Below are 15964 nucleotides of genomic sequence, written 5' to 3' on the forward strand. Positions count from 1 at the left end.
GTTATGAGGAGCATGTCAGTAAGCAGTATTCCTCCATGACCTCTGCATCAGCTCCTGTCTTCAGGTTCCTGTTCTTCTTGAGTTCCTGTCCTGACTTCCTCTGATAATGAACAGTGATATGGAAGTGAAAGCCAAATAAACCCTTCTCTCCCCAGCGTGCTGTTGGTCATGGTGTTCACTGCCACACAAACACCCCTACCCTAAGGTGGAGGCAGCCAGGCACACAATGAGAAGCAGCAGTCAGAGTCTCCACGGTCGTGTCCGTAGCTATCATTTCTCCATCCTTTCTGTCAGACAAATGCGCAATCTCAGCCTTTGTCCGATTTAACTCTCGGCAGTCCCAGGGAGAAAATGCCATGATTGCCCCATTTTACAGATGTGGAAACTGAGACATGGAGTGATTAGCTGGCCCATGAGCTTACTGTATCTAGGAACAGAGGAGAGCTCAGAGCCCGTGCCCCTCCCATCTTGTATGCAGAGTTGGTTTCTGAGGACCCATTTTGCCCATCAGCAACCTGCCAGACACAGTAACTGGCATGCTCTCTGTAATTGACTGGCACACCTCCTAACAAGCTTTCACAATGGCTCCACCATCTGTGCCACCTTTTTGAGCTGTCCCATGCACCTAAACGACCCATTAAGTTGGACTTTTGTAGCTTGAAGAGGAGCATATAGGTAATCTACTTAGAGTCACAGAGGACACAAGCCATGAGCCGTCTACAAATGCCAAAATGCGGCTTCTTACTAGAATGGAAGAAAATGGAATGTGAATTGATAGAGCTGTGACAATATTCTGAGCAACAGCATCTTCTCGGAGTTCTCACCTGCTGTGCCCATCTAACACCTGCTGGTGTCACATGGGACAATCCCAAGACCCACAAAGGATGGTGCTCAGAGGCCTGGGGATTCCAGCTCTGGGGATTTCCAGGATCTCTCCCTGGGTGTGGTGGTGCTGCAGTACTTGGGAGGAAGGGATGGAGGATGGAGGTCTGCATGCCCTGATGCTGCTCATCAGGCATAGATAGATGATAGATAGATAGATAGATAGATAGATAGATAGATAGATAGATAGATAGACAGACAGACAGACAGACAAACATAGAGGGGGGTAGATAGAGATAGATAGATGATAGATGATAGATGATAGATGATAGATAGATAGATAGATAGATAGATAGATGATAGATATCTAGATAGAAAGATAGACAGAGATAGATAGATGGGTAGATGATAGACAGATGATAGATAGAGATGGATAGTTAGATAGACGGACAGACAGACAGACATCCTTTTTTGTCATGACTTTCTTGTCTGTGTTAGAGATCCTGACCATGATTCAGGCTATTGTGGCTTCACATCTGAATTTCCATTGACTACTCAAGCTCAGACATTGACCCCTGAACTCTGATCTTCCTATGACCCCCCACTGGTGACCCCTATAACCACACACTTATTACATCATCTCTGACCTTCTCTGAGATGTCTAGTCCTGTGTCCACCTGACACAGAGGCCCTCCTGTCTCTTTGGAACTGCCTGACAGGTCACCCCAACCCAGGTGACGTTCGCCCAAACCAGACACTGTCTCCTTGCTAAGCTCTGGCTGGCTTCCAGCAGCCTTTCTGAGGGCCCTTGCCCAGAACTGACTGTCTCCCATCTGAGTCTGGATGCAGTCCCCCACCTGATGACACTTTCTTCCACTCACACCATTCCGTAGTTATTCCTCATTCTCTTGAGCACGGCCTCTTCCTAGGCATCTTTGTTGTGTGCTCCACTCGGGCATCTAAACATTTACTATGCTACTTTCTGTGATTGGCTTATTTTTAACTTTTACTTTAGTTTCCTAACTAAGAGACAGAAGAAATCCTGATTACAAATAATGCAAATGAATGCTAACTAGCGTCTGTCAAATGCATGGCCAGTCCGCTGGCTGGGGGACAGACCACTACTGCCCCACACAGCAGGTCCTTCTTTTTTTTTTTTTTAAAAAAAAAAAAAGATTTATTTATTTATTATGTATACAACATTCTGCCTCCATGTATACCCGCATGCCAGAAGAGGGCGCCAGATCTCATTACAGATGGTTGTGAGCTACCATGTGGTTGCTGGGAATTGAACTCAGGACGTCTGGAAGAGCTGCCATCTCTCCAGCCCCACAGCTGGTCCTTCTTGATGTGACCTTAGGGCATTCCACCTGAGCTAACCTCTTTTGTTCTCTTTCTGTGACTGGGTGTATTGAAATCAGCTGTATGTTGCTGCATTGAAGGACAGTTTTTCAGTAAATACTGACAAGTTCTGCAATGAATACCAGTGGCTAGAGCCACAAATAGTGTCTTCCTTTCAGTTCCTGAAGTTTCGCTGAGACGTTCCAGGCCTGTTTTGTTTTATGGACTCTGCTACCCCCAGAGAGCCCCCCCCCCCCGCATCTCTCCAGAGAGTGTGGTTTTTAGCATTGATCAGGAATGTGATAAAGGGGAAGATAAACTCTAAAAATGTATTTTTATATACATTTTGCCCCTTGGTATTTCTCTTTGGTTAAAATAAATGCTAATTTTAAGTTTTTAAAAATTTCCTTAACCTTAACATTTTGGCAAGTGATGGAGAGTAGGAAGCTTTGAAGCCGCAGAACATGGGGTGCTCGCTTATTTATTACTCACTGACTGCCACAGTTATGAACATAAAATTTCTTGATAATAAAGGTTAAGTGTGAATAAATTCAAGATCCGCTTACAACTGACCTTTAACTGTCTTGGTAGCATTTTTGACAAAAACTTAAAATAAGGTTATTGTATAAAGTAATTTGATTTTTTAGCCCATGTCCAGATTTGTGACTCCATAATTAATATCCTCCACCTAGACAGGGCAATCAGTATTTGTATACAGTGACCATTCAGGCAGTGAGGAATTGCCACAGAATGCAATTTTGGAAGTTTCTGTCTATCCATTTAAGAGCCTGGTCAATGTCACTGATCCCTGAAGATCTCTCTTGTCTGGCTTTTACACTTACCAGTAATTAATTAATTGTCTCTGTTAAATCTTACATATCAAATATTAATTTTATTTCTTAATAAACTCATTTCGTTATTTATTTCTATTGTAAACTTCTGGAAAAGGATTTTCTAAATATGCTTTAATCACATATGGGATTGCTGCCCTCTTTGGTACAACAGTTTGTAATCAGCCATTACTCTGTGCTCTCTCCCTGGTTGGCAGTGTTCGTACCTTCCCTGAATGTGCCCTGTGGTCAGCCATATTAGCCTCAACGCTGAACAGTTTTCTTTCTCTCTTACATACTTTCAAGATCATTTTTTTTTCTTGTCTTGTTTTATTAGCAAGAACCTCTACAACGCTGGGTAAAGTAACAGAGACTGTCTTCAAAGCTTCACCATAGAGTGTCATGTTTGTGCATGCATTTTCCTTCAGATTTTGTCTACGAACACAAATACAATGTTGTGATGTCCTAGCATTTTATCCATGGGGCCTGGTTTTTAATATACTGTTAGAATCTTGATTTTCATATTGTTCAGTTGTCTTCAGAGGCTACAGCATTGAGCTGGGGCTCACACGGTGGTTGTGTTGCTGTCTTTTATTTGTCCTTTTCTTAAAAGACATCTCTGCAAGTGGGTTAAATAATTTCATTGTAATTCAGTGCTTCAAATGTTTTTATTTCTGTAGTGATTTTCTCGTTGATTTATGAGTAATTCAAAAAATTTCTAAATTCCTAAATCTGTGAGGATTGGAAGTTGGGCTTTTGCCTTACTAAGTGTTATTTTGTTTAATTTTCTTTAGAGAATACGACATTCAGGACAGATGTTTTTGGGTTCCTTCAGACTCTTATGACTCAGTACTTATTTAACTTACAAAAATATTTGGAATGTGTTTTCAAAGAATACATCTTCTGTAATTGTCAAATTTGAAATTATGTGTAGATTCTCAAAGTGAAACTTACATCTCAAATGTATTTCAAGGTTTTATATTTTTAAAAAAACTTAAAAAGGAAACTATTCTAATAATAAAAATGTGTGAATCCTACGAGAGGTTAACAGCTATTGGGTGGTTTTCAGAACTGAATAAAAGGGTTACTGGTTCATGAACAGTGGTCAAGCTGAGGAGAGAAGAGGAAGCCAGGAAGGACTTTTCTGTAAGTGTAGAACTTCTGTACATGCGCTGGACATCTGGGTACCAGCTGGAGAGGAACCATAGCTGAAAGAGAGTCTTATACTTCACACCAGAAAAGTCACCAATATATTCATGATTTAAATGGAAATGGCTATATCCTTTATGGCACAAAATTGGAGACAACTCTTTCTAATGATAATTCAAACTTCAGGACACCGAAATGATTGGAATTTTTCAGCAACATAACAATGGCTGTGTTAGCAAAAGATAAACAAGATGTCCCTCCACATACAAACCACTGTGCTCCACCCCAGAAACAAAAGGCCCGGGGGGGCGGGGAACCAATGGTTCATAGTGAAAAATCGCAAAGAATATGGAAATATGATTCACAGGAGACAGTTTACAAATGGATTTCAGGAATGTCTTTGAAAGGTGGTCATGCTCACAGAGAGAGAAATGGAAGTAAAAGCCACACTGAAATGCCATTTTTATCTCGGATGTCCTTAAGAATCAGCCTCTGACAGCATTCTCTCTGGATAAGCAATAGAAACACAGGTACTGGCATATTGCTTATGGGGATATAACCTGATACCATATCTGTGAAGCATTTATTTGGTAAAAATCTGTCAAAATGATGTGTGTGTGTGATTTTGACAGCATATAGACAGCGTAAGTATGCTGTTATATATAGTATATATGATATATATTTCTTGTGTATACATATATTATATTATTGTATATAGATGTCATATGTCATATATATGATATGTTTTTATAAAGTAATTCTTCCCCCTCAGTTCTTATCCTGCCTCCTATTTCCCACCTTCCATCTTGAATGCACCCACTATAAACTAATACATAACAAGGATTGCCTGGTGAGAACCTGCTTGACCCACCACACGTCTTCGTTTCTATATTTAGCCCAATCTCACATGTCCTCACTGCCTGTCTCTCCCCAGGTAGAACTGTTTCATGGGCCTCCTGCTGGGTTTCTAGAGCTTGATTCCGTCCCTCTTCTCCATCCTGTTCTCGTGGGAGGTGACTATGTTTCTGTTTTTCAAGAGATCCTTGCATTTTAGCATGATTACTGGGTACAAAGGTGGTCAGTCAATGGCTGCCTTCATCGCCATTGCTGTCAGGACTGGCCGTGACTTGACTGTGTTCTCCTCTGATCCCCACTGTAGCTGTCCCAGCGTCAGGCTCCACTTCCTGGTGACTCCTAACGGATGTGTAGCCTGTGGTTGTTCTCGCTTGCCAACTTCTCAGCAGTGCCTTTAGTATATCGTCGTTTCCTGTATCCTTCCAATCTTAGAAAAGCATCCTTTGATAAGCCATGGATTAGAGCAATGCCCTCCATGCTGGTCCAGTCCTGTGAATTTCTCCTGGTTTTTGGTAGCAACTCCACTGGGCTGCACTGTGGTGGGAAGGCTTTTGTTCTCTCAGAATATTCTAAGAATTTGTACCATCTCTTGGTTTCTCTTATGTTAATATGACTTGAGTTTAATTTTGATCCTTTATCTAAAGTCTGTCTTTGCCTTTGGAGTTTTCTGGTTTCCCTTTAAACTGTCTAGACTGCATCCTTCATCTGAGCACATGCATCTTTCTGTATTTACAAAGTTTCTCAGCCACGACTTCTTTAAAAATTGCTTTCCCTGCCTTCTCCCTGCTGCTGGGTACCTCCCCGGAGTTAGGAAGGTTCAACCACTCTTTGCCACCTCTCTGAGTTTGGCACTTCCCTCACACCTTGCTTGCTGCTCCAGTCACGTGATTCAGATCCCCAGTCCTCTCCTTACCAGAGGCTACTCCATTCCTCTACCCAGCTTCAGAGCTTTTACATGAAGGATACTTTTATTTCTTCCTAGCACGTGTCATTTTCCTGTATTTTTACTTTATATTTGTGTGTGATGCATGTGTGTGTTTGGCGTGAGTGCATGTGCGTATTCAGGTGAGTGAGTACATCTGCCATGCTCCACTATATGAAGCTCAGAGGACAACTTCTGGTAGCAGCTGTGCCCTTCTGCCTCACTTTAGACAGGATCTCTGTGTTCACCATTGCGTATGTCAAGGGGGTTAGCTGGCTTGTGAACTTCCGGCAATTCTGCTGTCTCCACCCCACATATCCCTGTAGGCATGCTGGATTACAGATGCCCTGACCACATGTGGCTTTGCATGGGTTCCTGGGATCTGAACTCGGGTCTTCACATGCACTGGTCCACTGAGGCATCTCTGTAGCCTCGTCACTTTTCTAAAGGGCATTTTGAAGTGTCCCTTTCCATATTTCCTTTCCATATTTCACTCTCTTATTTCACGTTGCCAGCCCCAACACTCACTCACTCCCACACCCACAAGCCAGTGAGCAGTTGGGGGTCACTCTGTCACCATAGTGATTGGTGACAGCAGGAGCTGGCTTTCCGAGTGACAGCCCCTTGTCCCCCACATTATGTAGGTGATGATGCTCTTCCATTTGTTGGTGTCTGGGCCCTGTGATGTCATCACTATTGTCTGAGATTTAATTTCTAGCCTTTACGTTCTTTGGGCTTCTATTTCTCAGAGATTTATTTTCCACTGAGAGTCTCCCATCAAGTTATCTTTCTGTTTCTGTAAATGAGAGAAAGATGCCTTCTGGTCCGCTTTTCACCAGGGAAGCAGCCTTGGAGTTTCTTGACTGCGCAGGCATTCCTGCCCAGGTCCCTTCTCTTGGCATGCTGTGTTTTCAGCACCGGGTCTCAGCCTGGGGCTGATCCTTCCTGAGGCCGCCTGTCACTAACTAGAGCCCCCCACTTACCTCTGTGACGGATTCCATCCTCATCTCCAGCACCCAAGGATCTCCTGAACTCAGCCCATTTTCTATCTGTGTTGTTAGGACGCTCTGTTTCATGATTTAGATTTTTTGGCAGTTTATGACTTCATCTCGGCCTTGTCTACCATCCTCCTGCTGCCAGGTGCACGTGGCATGTTCAAACGTTTCCAGAGTCAACATGTATGTCTTTGTTGTATATTTAATATAGCGGAAACATAAAATGGCTGAAATAATTTTAAGTGTTCACCGTGACTGTGTCTATACACATTAAAGACAGGACCCATGTGTGTGAAATGGGTTTTAGACATTATCTACAGACAGCATTTAACACCTAGAGACTGTGTAAGGCCTCTTGTAACAAGTTAGTGGCTGCCTCTGGGTAGAGAACACTTTAAAAGCCTTGCCTTAGAAATGTCATAGTAAGTATATGTAAGTCCATAATACATTCATAGCTAATGGCGCCCTGACATATTAGCTTGTGATTCTGAGTAGTGTCCTCAGGAATTATTATATGGGTTATAACAGCAGATATTTTCTGTATTCTCTTTGCTAAATTGATGAAAGCATGAGAAAGGGTGTAGCCTCTGGTCGGAATGTCCCAGAAGTTTTTACCCATAGCGTTTTTCTTACCATTCAGTGTGGCATTATTGAGACACATCTGTTATGGGGACGAAATATTGATTTTTGATAGGCTAAGGGAGATAAAGTTCTATTGCTTTTAGCCAAAGGTCACTAGATTTCTTGGACATCCAGCAGTGTAAGCACTGTGATCTTTACAATGTTTTCATGGATTCAGAAGAGGATTTCATGCGCAGAACACTTCACACCTCTGAGGTTAACGTCCAAGGGGTTACTGACCAGTGAGGCACCTGTGGCTTTAACCTTGTGTTCAGCACAGCCTTTGGCTCTGTCCAAGTCCAAACAGTTTCTCCTACTTCTGGATTTCATAAACTGCCATAAGAAGATTATCAAATGTGTAAATGAGAGTTTATGGTAGTTCTTAAGAAATACACATTATCTTAAGCACTAAACTGGTCACCTTATGATCAGGAAACTGCATAGATGGAAAGCTATTAGTTGTTAAATAAACTGTAAAAAGCCATTTTTAAACCTAAATGAACCAAAAAGAGCAGTAATTTAGAAGCACTCTATAACATAGTCATGGTGCAACACTGTGTACCATAAATGAGGGACCTCTGGGATTGTCCCTTTCAAGACTTGAGCCAAATCATGAAGAGTCCCAACATCTAGATTTTTACAATGCTGACCTTGTCATTGCCGTCATGGACATATTTTAGGGTGGTTGCACCTGAAGGTCCTGTGGGAAAGAGGCCTTCATTCGTAAACTGTCGCCCATACACAGGTCAGTCTGTGAACACCCTACATGACAGCTGGTGAATTGCAAGCTAAATATGAAGTCTTTCATCCTGGTTGTCTTTTAAGATGCTCAACACCTCATCACATCATCATGAAATGCTCAGGTTCATGAGATATGTCCCCACAGAGAGAACAAAAGCATTTTATGTGAAGAATGAAGTTATAGACTATGTAAACCTACAGGGATGTGTACATCCTCTGCTGCTTTAGGATCAACATAAAACTCCACGTCCTCTGGACCCCTGTAATAGCCCGGCCTTGGGTGAGCATAGGCTCTCATCACTGACCCTTGTTTCTCAGTTCAGTCGACTTCTTAGTTGATTTCAAAAGGTCAGGGTTAAAATCCAGGGCTCAGCAAGATGACCTAACAGGTAAAGATGCTTGCTGCCAAGTCCAGGGTCATGGATTTAATCCCTGGGACCAGCATGATGGAAGGAGAGAACTGAGCCCCAAAAGTTGTCCTCTGACCTCCTCAGGCACACCATGGCATGCCCACACTCATAAATAAAGACATAATAAATAAATAAATAAATAAATAAATAAATAAATAAATAAGTAAGTAAGTAAATAAATAAGTAAATAAATAAATAAATGCAACACCCACCATGTCTAAGGGCTCTTGTGAGCATATCCTCCTCAGCAGTGGCAAACTCACAGAACGACAGGACTCCAGAGACTTAGTACAGCTGAGAGAAAGTCATAGAGGGTGGCAGTGGTGGCAGTGATGACAAAGGGGACTCCCTGAACTGATGGCTCAGGCGAAATGACTTGATCTCAGAGAACTCTGGGGGTAAGAAAGTGGCCCATGGACTGAGCTGCCCCACTTCATTCCCATTGACCATGTGTAGGTACTAAAACCAATCCAATTGGGCCTAGATGGAAATGATAAAATTGTTAGTGTCCTTCTGAGAAGTGACAGGGGCTTGGGAGCCCACTCTCCACACACACAGAAGAATGGCCTGTGAGAGTAAGGGGAGGATGCTCTCCAAGGTACGGAAGAGAGCCCTCAACAGAACCTGGCCATGCTGACACCTGATGCTGCATTTCTAATCTCCATAACTGTGGGAAAAGAAATGTTTCAGGGGTGTGTGTGTGTGTGTGTGTGTGTGTGTTTGTCTGTACAAAGAAGCATGGTTATATAGGTCAGAGGTTGATGGAAGGTGTCTTCTTCAATGCTCTCCACCTTTGTTTTTGAGACAGAGCCTCTCACTAACCCTGTAGTTCCTAATTAATCTACAGCTAATAGCCATGGGAATCCTTATCTCTGACCTTCTGGTGTTGAGATTACAGTCACACAGCATTGCACCTGGCTTTTCACATGACTTTTTCAGGACCTGAAGTAGATCATCATGACTGTATGTTATTCCCTTTACCAGTTGAGTCTTCTCCACAGCCCTGAATGCCATTAGTGTTTTGGTTTTGCCACTGAGCTGTGCCTCCAAAGACAGTTTCTAAGTAGGGAAGGGTGAAGACAAGCAAGTCTCCAGGGCACTGCACATGCCGAAGGGAGAAGGCACAGAATGCACAGGTCAGGGAAGCCCTGTGGGACTTTGACCAGGAGCAGTGGGAGTCCATCACCAAAGGAATGAGAGGGACCTGGCATTGGAGATGTGGCACAGGAGGCCCAGGGAGGATGGGAAGTTCGTGGGAATGCTGTGTGGTACAGGAGGCCCAGGGAGGATGGGAAGTTCGTGGGGATGCTGTGTGGTACAGGAGGCCCAGGGAGGATGGGAAGTTCGTGGGGATGTTGTGTGGTACAGGAGGCCTATGGAGGATAGGGAGTTCATGGGGATGCTGTGTGGCACAGGAGGCCTAGGGAGGATGGGGAGAGTTGTTGTGTTATACTAATGAGATCAGAAGAGGGCCAAGAGGATTAGAGAAAGGTGATGTTGGTGGTCTTGATCAAAAGGAATCAGGAATGCAATGGGCAAGTGGGTAAAGAAAGGGTGAAAATAGAGAGCCATAGACATCACTCTAGAGGATTCTCTTGAAACACTTTACTGTGAAGATGGTCCTGTTGCTCCTAGGAGAAATTTAGGGGAAACAGAAATGGAAGAAGAGGAATTGGGAAGGAGGAAAGAATAGTAAAGAAAAATCAAAAGTCAGGTAAAATGATATTAAAACACATGAAGCTCCCTATACTAAGTGGACCCAAGAGGGCTTGCCAAGGCCTAGGTAAATTTAAAAAAAAAAAGAAACAATCTTATGCTCTCAAAATGGGCCCCTAAAAGGCATGCAAGCAGTGGGTTTCACACGGAAAGAAGTCTAGAGGGCAGCACCTACAACGTTTAAAGAAGGTTGTCGGCATGCAAGAGCACGTGTTGTTCACTGCAGAGGCAGCAGACCTGTGCCAATGGCTCATGTGCCAGGTGACAAACAGGTCAGGAAAAGACAGGATTATCACCACTCGGTAGTTCAACATTTTCCCTGTCTTCAACTGCTCCCTTCTTCTTCTATGTTATTTTATGAATTTTCCTTACAGCTTTTTGAAAACAGAGTCATGTGGGTTCTCAATATTTGTCACTGAAACATTATAAAATGGAAGAGGTAAAGCAATTCCCACCATTAAGTGCAGTAGGAGAGGCCCTCGAAACACAAGGCTGAAGAGAGCAGGGAAGGGAGGGAGGGACAGCACTGTAGGCCACTCAGTTACAGTGCTGATAATTATTAAATCAGACTCCATGCAACTGCATTGGCAGTGATGTGGATAATGAAGACACAGGACAAAGGGCGATTCACCAGGCTGCAGCAGCAGCGTCTCCCATCCAGATGGCTCGGGTTTGAATCCCACCCAGCTCTAGCATTGCTTATGAGCTTCAGTGGACCTTAAGGGAGTTAGCTGTCCAGATACCTTGTGCCCCTCAGGTTTCCTGTATTGACCACTGGGACACTGGTTATATCTTTTAACATTGTCCTGTTAAGGACACCAATGCAGCGTTCATAGTTCCTGGCATCATGCACTCTGGCACCATTGTTATTTTTAGTATTGTTGCCTCAAATCATGGAAAGGAAAAATGAAATCCTCCTCCCCCCCCACACACAAAATTTGACATGTCAATGATCTTGTTAAGAGACATTTAACTTCCTTGTCTCCCTAAAAGTATATATCTGAAACACCTGGGAAAGAAAAGCTAGCTACAATAGTGTTTAAACAAGCTGATCTATCTTTAAAGTCCTTGCAAAATCACACAACATAAATAAATAAAATCTATCAAACAAAGCTGGGAAGTAGAAAGGAAAAACATATGAAAAATAAAACTAGAACTCATAAAAATGACAGGTGTTAAACAGGCAGAGCTATACCTGCAAATGACTTAAGTTAACATGAAAATATAGTCTTAGATCATATTAAAATATAAAAGTTGGTAATTACATAGAACATACCTACAAGTACAATGTTCTGAAAAGAGAAATTGGCAAAGTATAAGTTTGAGTAACAAAGAACGACTGTGATCAGTACCATGGGATTTTTATACATACTTTAGAATACAAGTAAAAAGTACAGGAAGCATTAACTATGAATCGGGTGACAAGGTAAAATTATAGGTAACATTGTACCTTTGTATCCAAGAGATACAGCAGTAAATTTCCCATAGTGTGCAAAATACCACCCCTAAAACACTTTGAGATGTTCAGAGAAACTTAGGCCCACCATTACTCAGAGGCTTTTCCATGCACTTCATCTGGAATCAAATACGCTGTGTAAATCGACAAATGAATCTAACAAATGAAGTACATGTAGGTTTGTGTCTTCTTCCTACATTTGTGAACCCTATGCTTGGGGAACCATAGACATAGATTCAGAACCACCAGACCCTGAAGAAAGTGCTCTGTTGGCTACCAGTCGCCCACATCGTGGGGACAGCAGAGGTGAACCTGTAGCCTCCAAAAGGCCGAGAGGAAAAGCATCCTACTATTAAGGAGGGCATTTCTCAGGGTCACTTAAATAGGAGATCATAGGAGACTGGGCACGTTGGTAAAGACTTGGAAACAAGGAAATTGACCCTGTACTGGGAAAGCAATATGTGTTAAAATATTCACTCAGGGTTGAAATATTCATCATTCATTCCCTTGTTTTCTTGATGGCACCAGTATTGTACTGTCACCCAAGTCCCAGGAAACCATAGGTGACCCTAATCTCCTTGTTGGCCAATTATTGGCATTCATATATATTCCTTATTAGGTTCTTGTTAGAAATTTACATATCAATCTATTTAGACTGATTTGGGTTTCCTTTCATTTTGTTTTTACACACCTATCTTGAATTCTAATCTGAACATTCATGATCAAACTTGGTCTAAATGGAAAAACAAAAAACAAAATCAATAAATTAACAATGTGCTCCCAATGATATGTGACCAAGGCACTTCGTGGTTGAGATTTCAAAGTTGAGAATGTTACCCTCATTGCTAAGAGATCAAAGGCATAGGGCACGCTTCTGGTGACTGGGTGTGGGGGTCAGTCACACCTCCATGGTGGACTGCAGGGTCTTCTTCCCCAAAGCAGGGGACAGAGCTGCCTGGTGGCCCTGCACAGCCCGCTCCACCGTTGTTTTCACACGGCGTTTCTTCTCTCTGCTTCCAGGTAGAAATCGAGAAGCTGGATTACCACCATTACCTGCCTCTGTTTTTTGATGGGCTTTGTGAAATGACATTTCCCTATGAGTTTTTCGCTCGGCAAGGAATCCACGACATGCTGGAACACGGGGGGAACAAGATTCTACCTGTCATTCCCCAGCTCATTATCCCGATAAAAAGTAAGTGAACAGGTAAAAAGCGTCACTCAGCGTCGCACGCCGCCACGTTTGACAACTTGCTAATTAAGCAGTAAAACACAACAGACCGAGACGATCCCCAGGCTGGTGGGAAGTTTCATAAATTGACTTCTGAGGCCAGACAACTGCAATCTCTGAAAATATTTGTCTTCACCAATACTGTACCATGACTTAACCACAAACAAAACAAATCGCGGGAGAGTCATACTAATCTGACAAACAGCATGGTCATGACATGGTGTCCAAACACTAACTTGTCCATTCGGAGATGATGTGTGCGACCTTTCATGTGTTCTGTACCCAACCCCCAAGTTCTTGTTAAATAGCGCCTCTACTTTTTTAAGTTAGATAGAAATACAGTTTTGCTGAGTGTCCATGAAGTAGTAGGAGTCATAATTTGGGGATCTGGATGGCAGAAAACAGTTTTTTAGCACAGGGAACTTCTAATTCACAGTGGGTTCCTGCAGTGGCTGTAGGAGACAAGGACCACTAGTGTTTCCCTTTCTAACATGGGAGCATGCTTCCTCTCCACAGTTTGCTCAGGCCTGGCTGTCTCCCGCTCACCTGAAAGCAGCCTCCTCACGGTTTTCCAAGGTGGGCCTGTGAGCTCTCCAGGCACTGGGCTAGGTTTTTAGTTGCTTTCCATCTCATCATCTTGGCTTCTATTAGAGCTGGCAATAGAATCCCCACAGGCCAGCCTGGTGCTCACCAAAAGATTAGAAAGGCCGGTCCACCTATTTCCAGATGGAGAATTGGGCCTGCTCCTCCCACCAGACACCACCAGGCCCAGTGCGGCTTGCTATACCCTTCACCATGACGTGCATAGGGTGATAAGGACCTTGCCTCCCCTTCATGTTCTGTACCAGCTCTTATCCAGGTCAACAGCTTCCCCAAGGCTGGAGGGCCCTTTCCTGGGCTTTGGGGATTTCAGGGCTCACCTTAATGGTTTCGTGTGCTCTAGCCACATGGTGTGACCAGAATGAGAACAGATGAGTTCACTGGGCTCACTACCCAGAGCCTGGGTCACTTGGTTTTGCTTATGGCCCATCTTTTGTTGATTTGAAGTAACTAAGTGGCATTAAGATTTGGGATGTCAGCATTCAGCTCTCATCCCTGCTCACCCAGAGCCAACTCTGGAACTTTCTTGACCGGTTTGAACCTTTGGAGAGCTGGTAATATGGTAGCCCTCTTCTACCCAGGAAGGGTCAACATGACCTTGTGTGTAAAGAAAAGGCCTTCAAATGGGCCCTGAGTAGCCAGCATGCCTTTCTTCTTATTCATCAGCCTCCAGAAGGACTCTTTACAAGGCCCTCAGGAACGAGACAGAGGCTGAGTAGTTCAGACTTTCCTGCTTGTGATTTGTTCTCTCCTCTGGGCCACTTGGCTTCAAGATGTTCACTTCTAGTTGAAATTTCTTAGAAGATGATATACAAGTGTCACAGAGAAACAAAAAGGAACCAGACTGTTCTCTCCAGGAACCGTCTGACCTTTTGTTCCCACACCCATCAGAAGAGCACCAAAGTCCAGATCTCTGTCCTACAATTTAAAATAGGCGCTCTGTCTATTTCAGATGGGTGATAGATGGGTACTTCCTTGAGGGGCTTCCATACTTCAGTGGTGTAGATACTTGTGGGGGGGCAGAGAGAGCATTCCTATGTGATTTTTTAATTGGTGTAGATACTGGGGGTAGAGAGAGCATTCCTATGTGATATTTTGATTATTTTACAGTTAAAGCAAATCAGAGAGTGGTGACGTGGGGTAAAGGGAGAATCTGTTTGATCTGCATTTGAAAGCCCATAAATAAATGGAAAGAAGCTCTGCATTATGAAGACAAAGTGGATGGAATTGGCACACCTGAGGCCATTTCCCGATAGCAGAAACATTATTAAACAGTAAACATGGTTTGTCAGGGGAAATTAACAAAATAGGAATTGGATAGCCCAAGGTTCCAGTAGCCAGGACAGCCTGTTCCTGGTGTCTGTCATTGCATGGCTGTCCAGGATGCAGTCACCATTTCCCCATCCTGGTTCCTGTCACTGAAAGATGAGCATCTCAGGGAGAAATGCTGGCTCACTGTGCAGCATCTTGCGGGTTTCAGCTCATGGCGGGAAACAAGCGCATAAACGCGTCTATCAGGTAGGATTCAGGAATGGAGCTAATTGGCACAGAAACAGGCTGATGTACATAACTGGCGGAACATGTAATCGCCTTGTGCACCTTATTTTCAAACCATACTGTTAGTATAATCGTGACTTTATCCAGGGGCATAATTGAACTTTTACCACCAGCCAGCCGTTCTAATTAGTATCCATGAAGGCCGAACATGGGTTAACTCACTGTGGAAAAGAGAGGTAGGAGCCATGCCTCTGTACATTTCTGAAATCTGGGATTTATTTTATTAAAATATTATAAAATTGATAATCCTAGATGAAACATGGATGCACTTAGTGGGTCTAGGGTTTCCAAACTGAAAGAAAAGTAAGAATAGAAATATAATTTTCTTCTTCCTGTTCTCTGCTCAGGACCCTGTAACATGAAGGGGCCAGCTTGATGGAGTTTCTGTCCCACCCGGTACCCCACAGCCAGCATATCCCAAAGAAAATCACACACAGGACTCCATAAGATTATAAACTGATTGGCCCTTAGCTCTGGCTACTTATTAGTTCTTATAACATATATTACCCCATTATCCTTATCTATGTTAGCCACACGGCTCAGTACCTTTTTCAGCTGGGCAGGTTACATGCTGCCTCTTCGGTGGTCTGTGCAGGAATGGCGGAGGGAGCTTCCTGCTTCCCAGAATACTCCCAGTCTCTTTGCTCCACCCCTACTTCCTGTCTGGCTTTCCCGCCTATACTGCCTGCCTGGCCAATCAGCGTTTTATTAAAATATGATT

The 15964-nt window shown here is 43.3% G+C and overlaps 1 protein-coding gene across 3 annotated transcripts in view; it reads left to right on the forward strand.

The window, feature by feature from the left end:
* The window catches only part of Pacrg (parkin coregulated), a 458578-nt gene that overhangs the window by 225369 nt on the left and 217245 nt on the right, over positions 1-15964 (forward strand). For all 3 annotated transcript variants that reach the window (XM_085687467.1, XM_085687463.2, XM_085687473.2), the window contains exon 3: positions 12879-13050. In XM_085687467.1, the coding sequence (XP_085543593.1) occupies positions 12879-13050 (172 nt within the window). The remainder of the gene's footprint in view (positions 1-12878; positions 13051-15964) is intronic.

The sequence above is a fragment of the Myodes glareolus genome, chromosome 1, assembly GCF_982192425.1.
Source record: "Myodes glareolus chromosome 1, mMyoGla1.1, whole genome shotgun sequence".
Classification (NCBI taxonomy): domain Eukaryota; kingdom Metazoa; phylum Chordata; class Mammalia; order Rodentia; family Cricetidae; genus Myodes; species Myodes glareolus.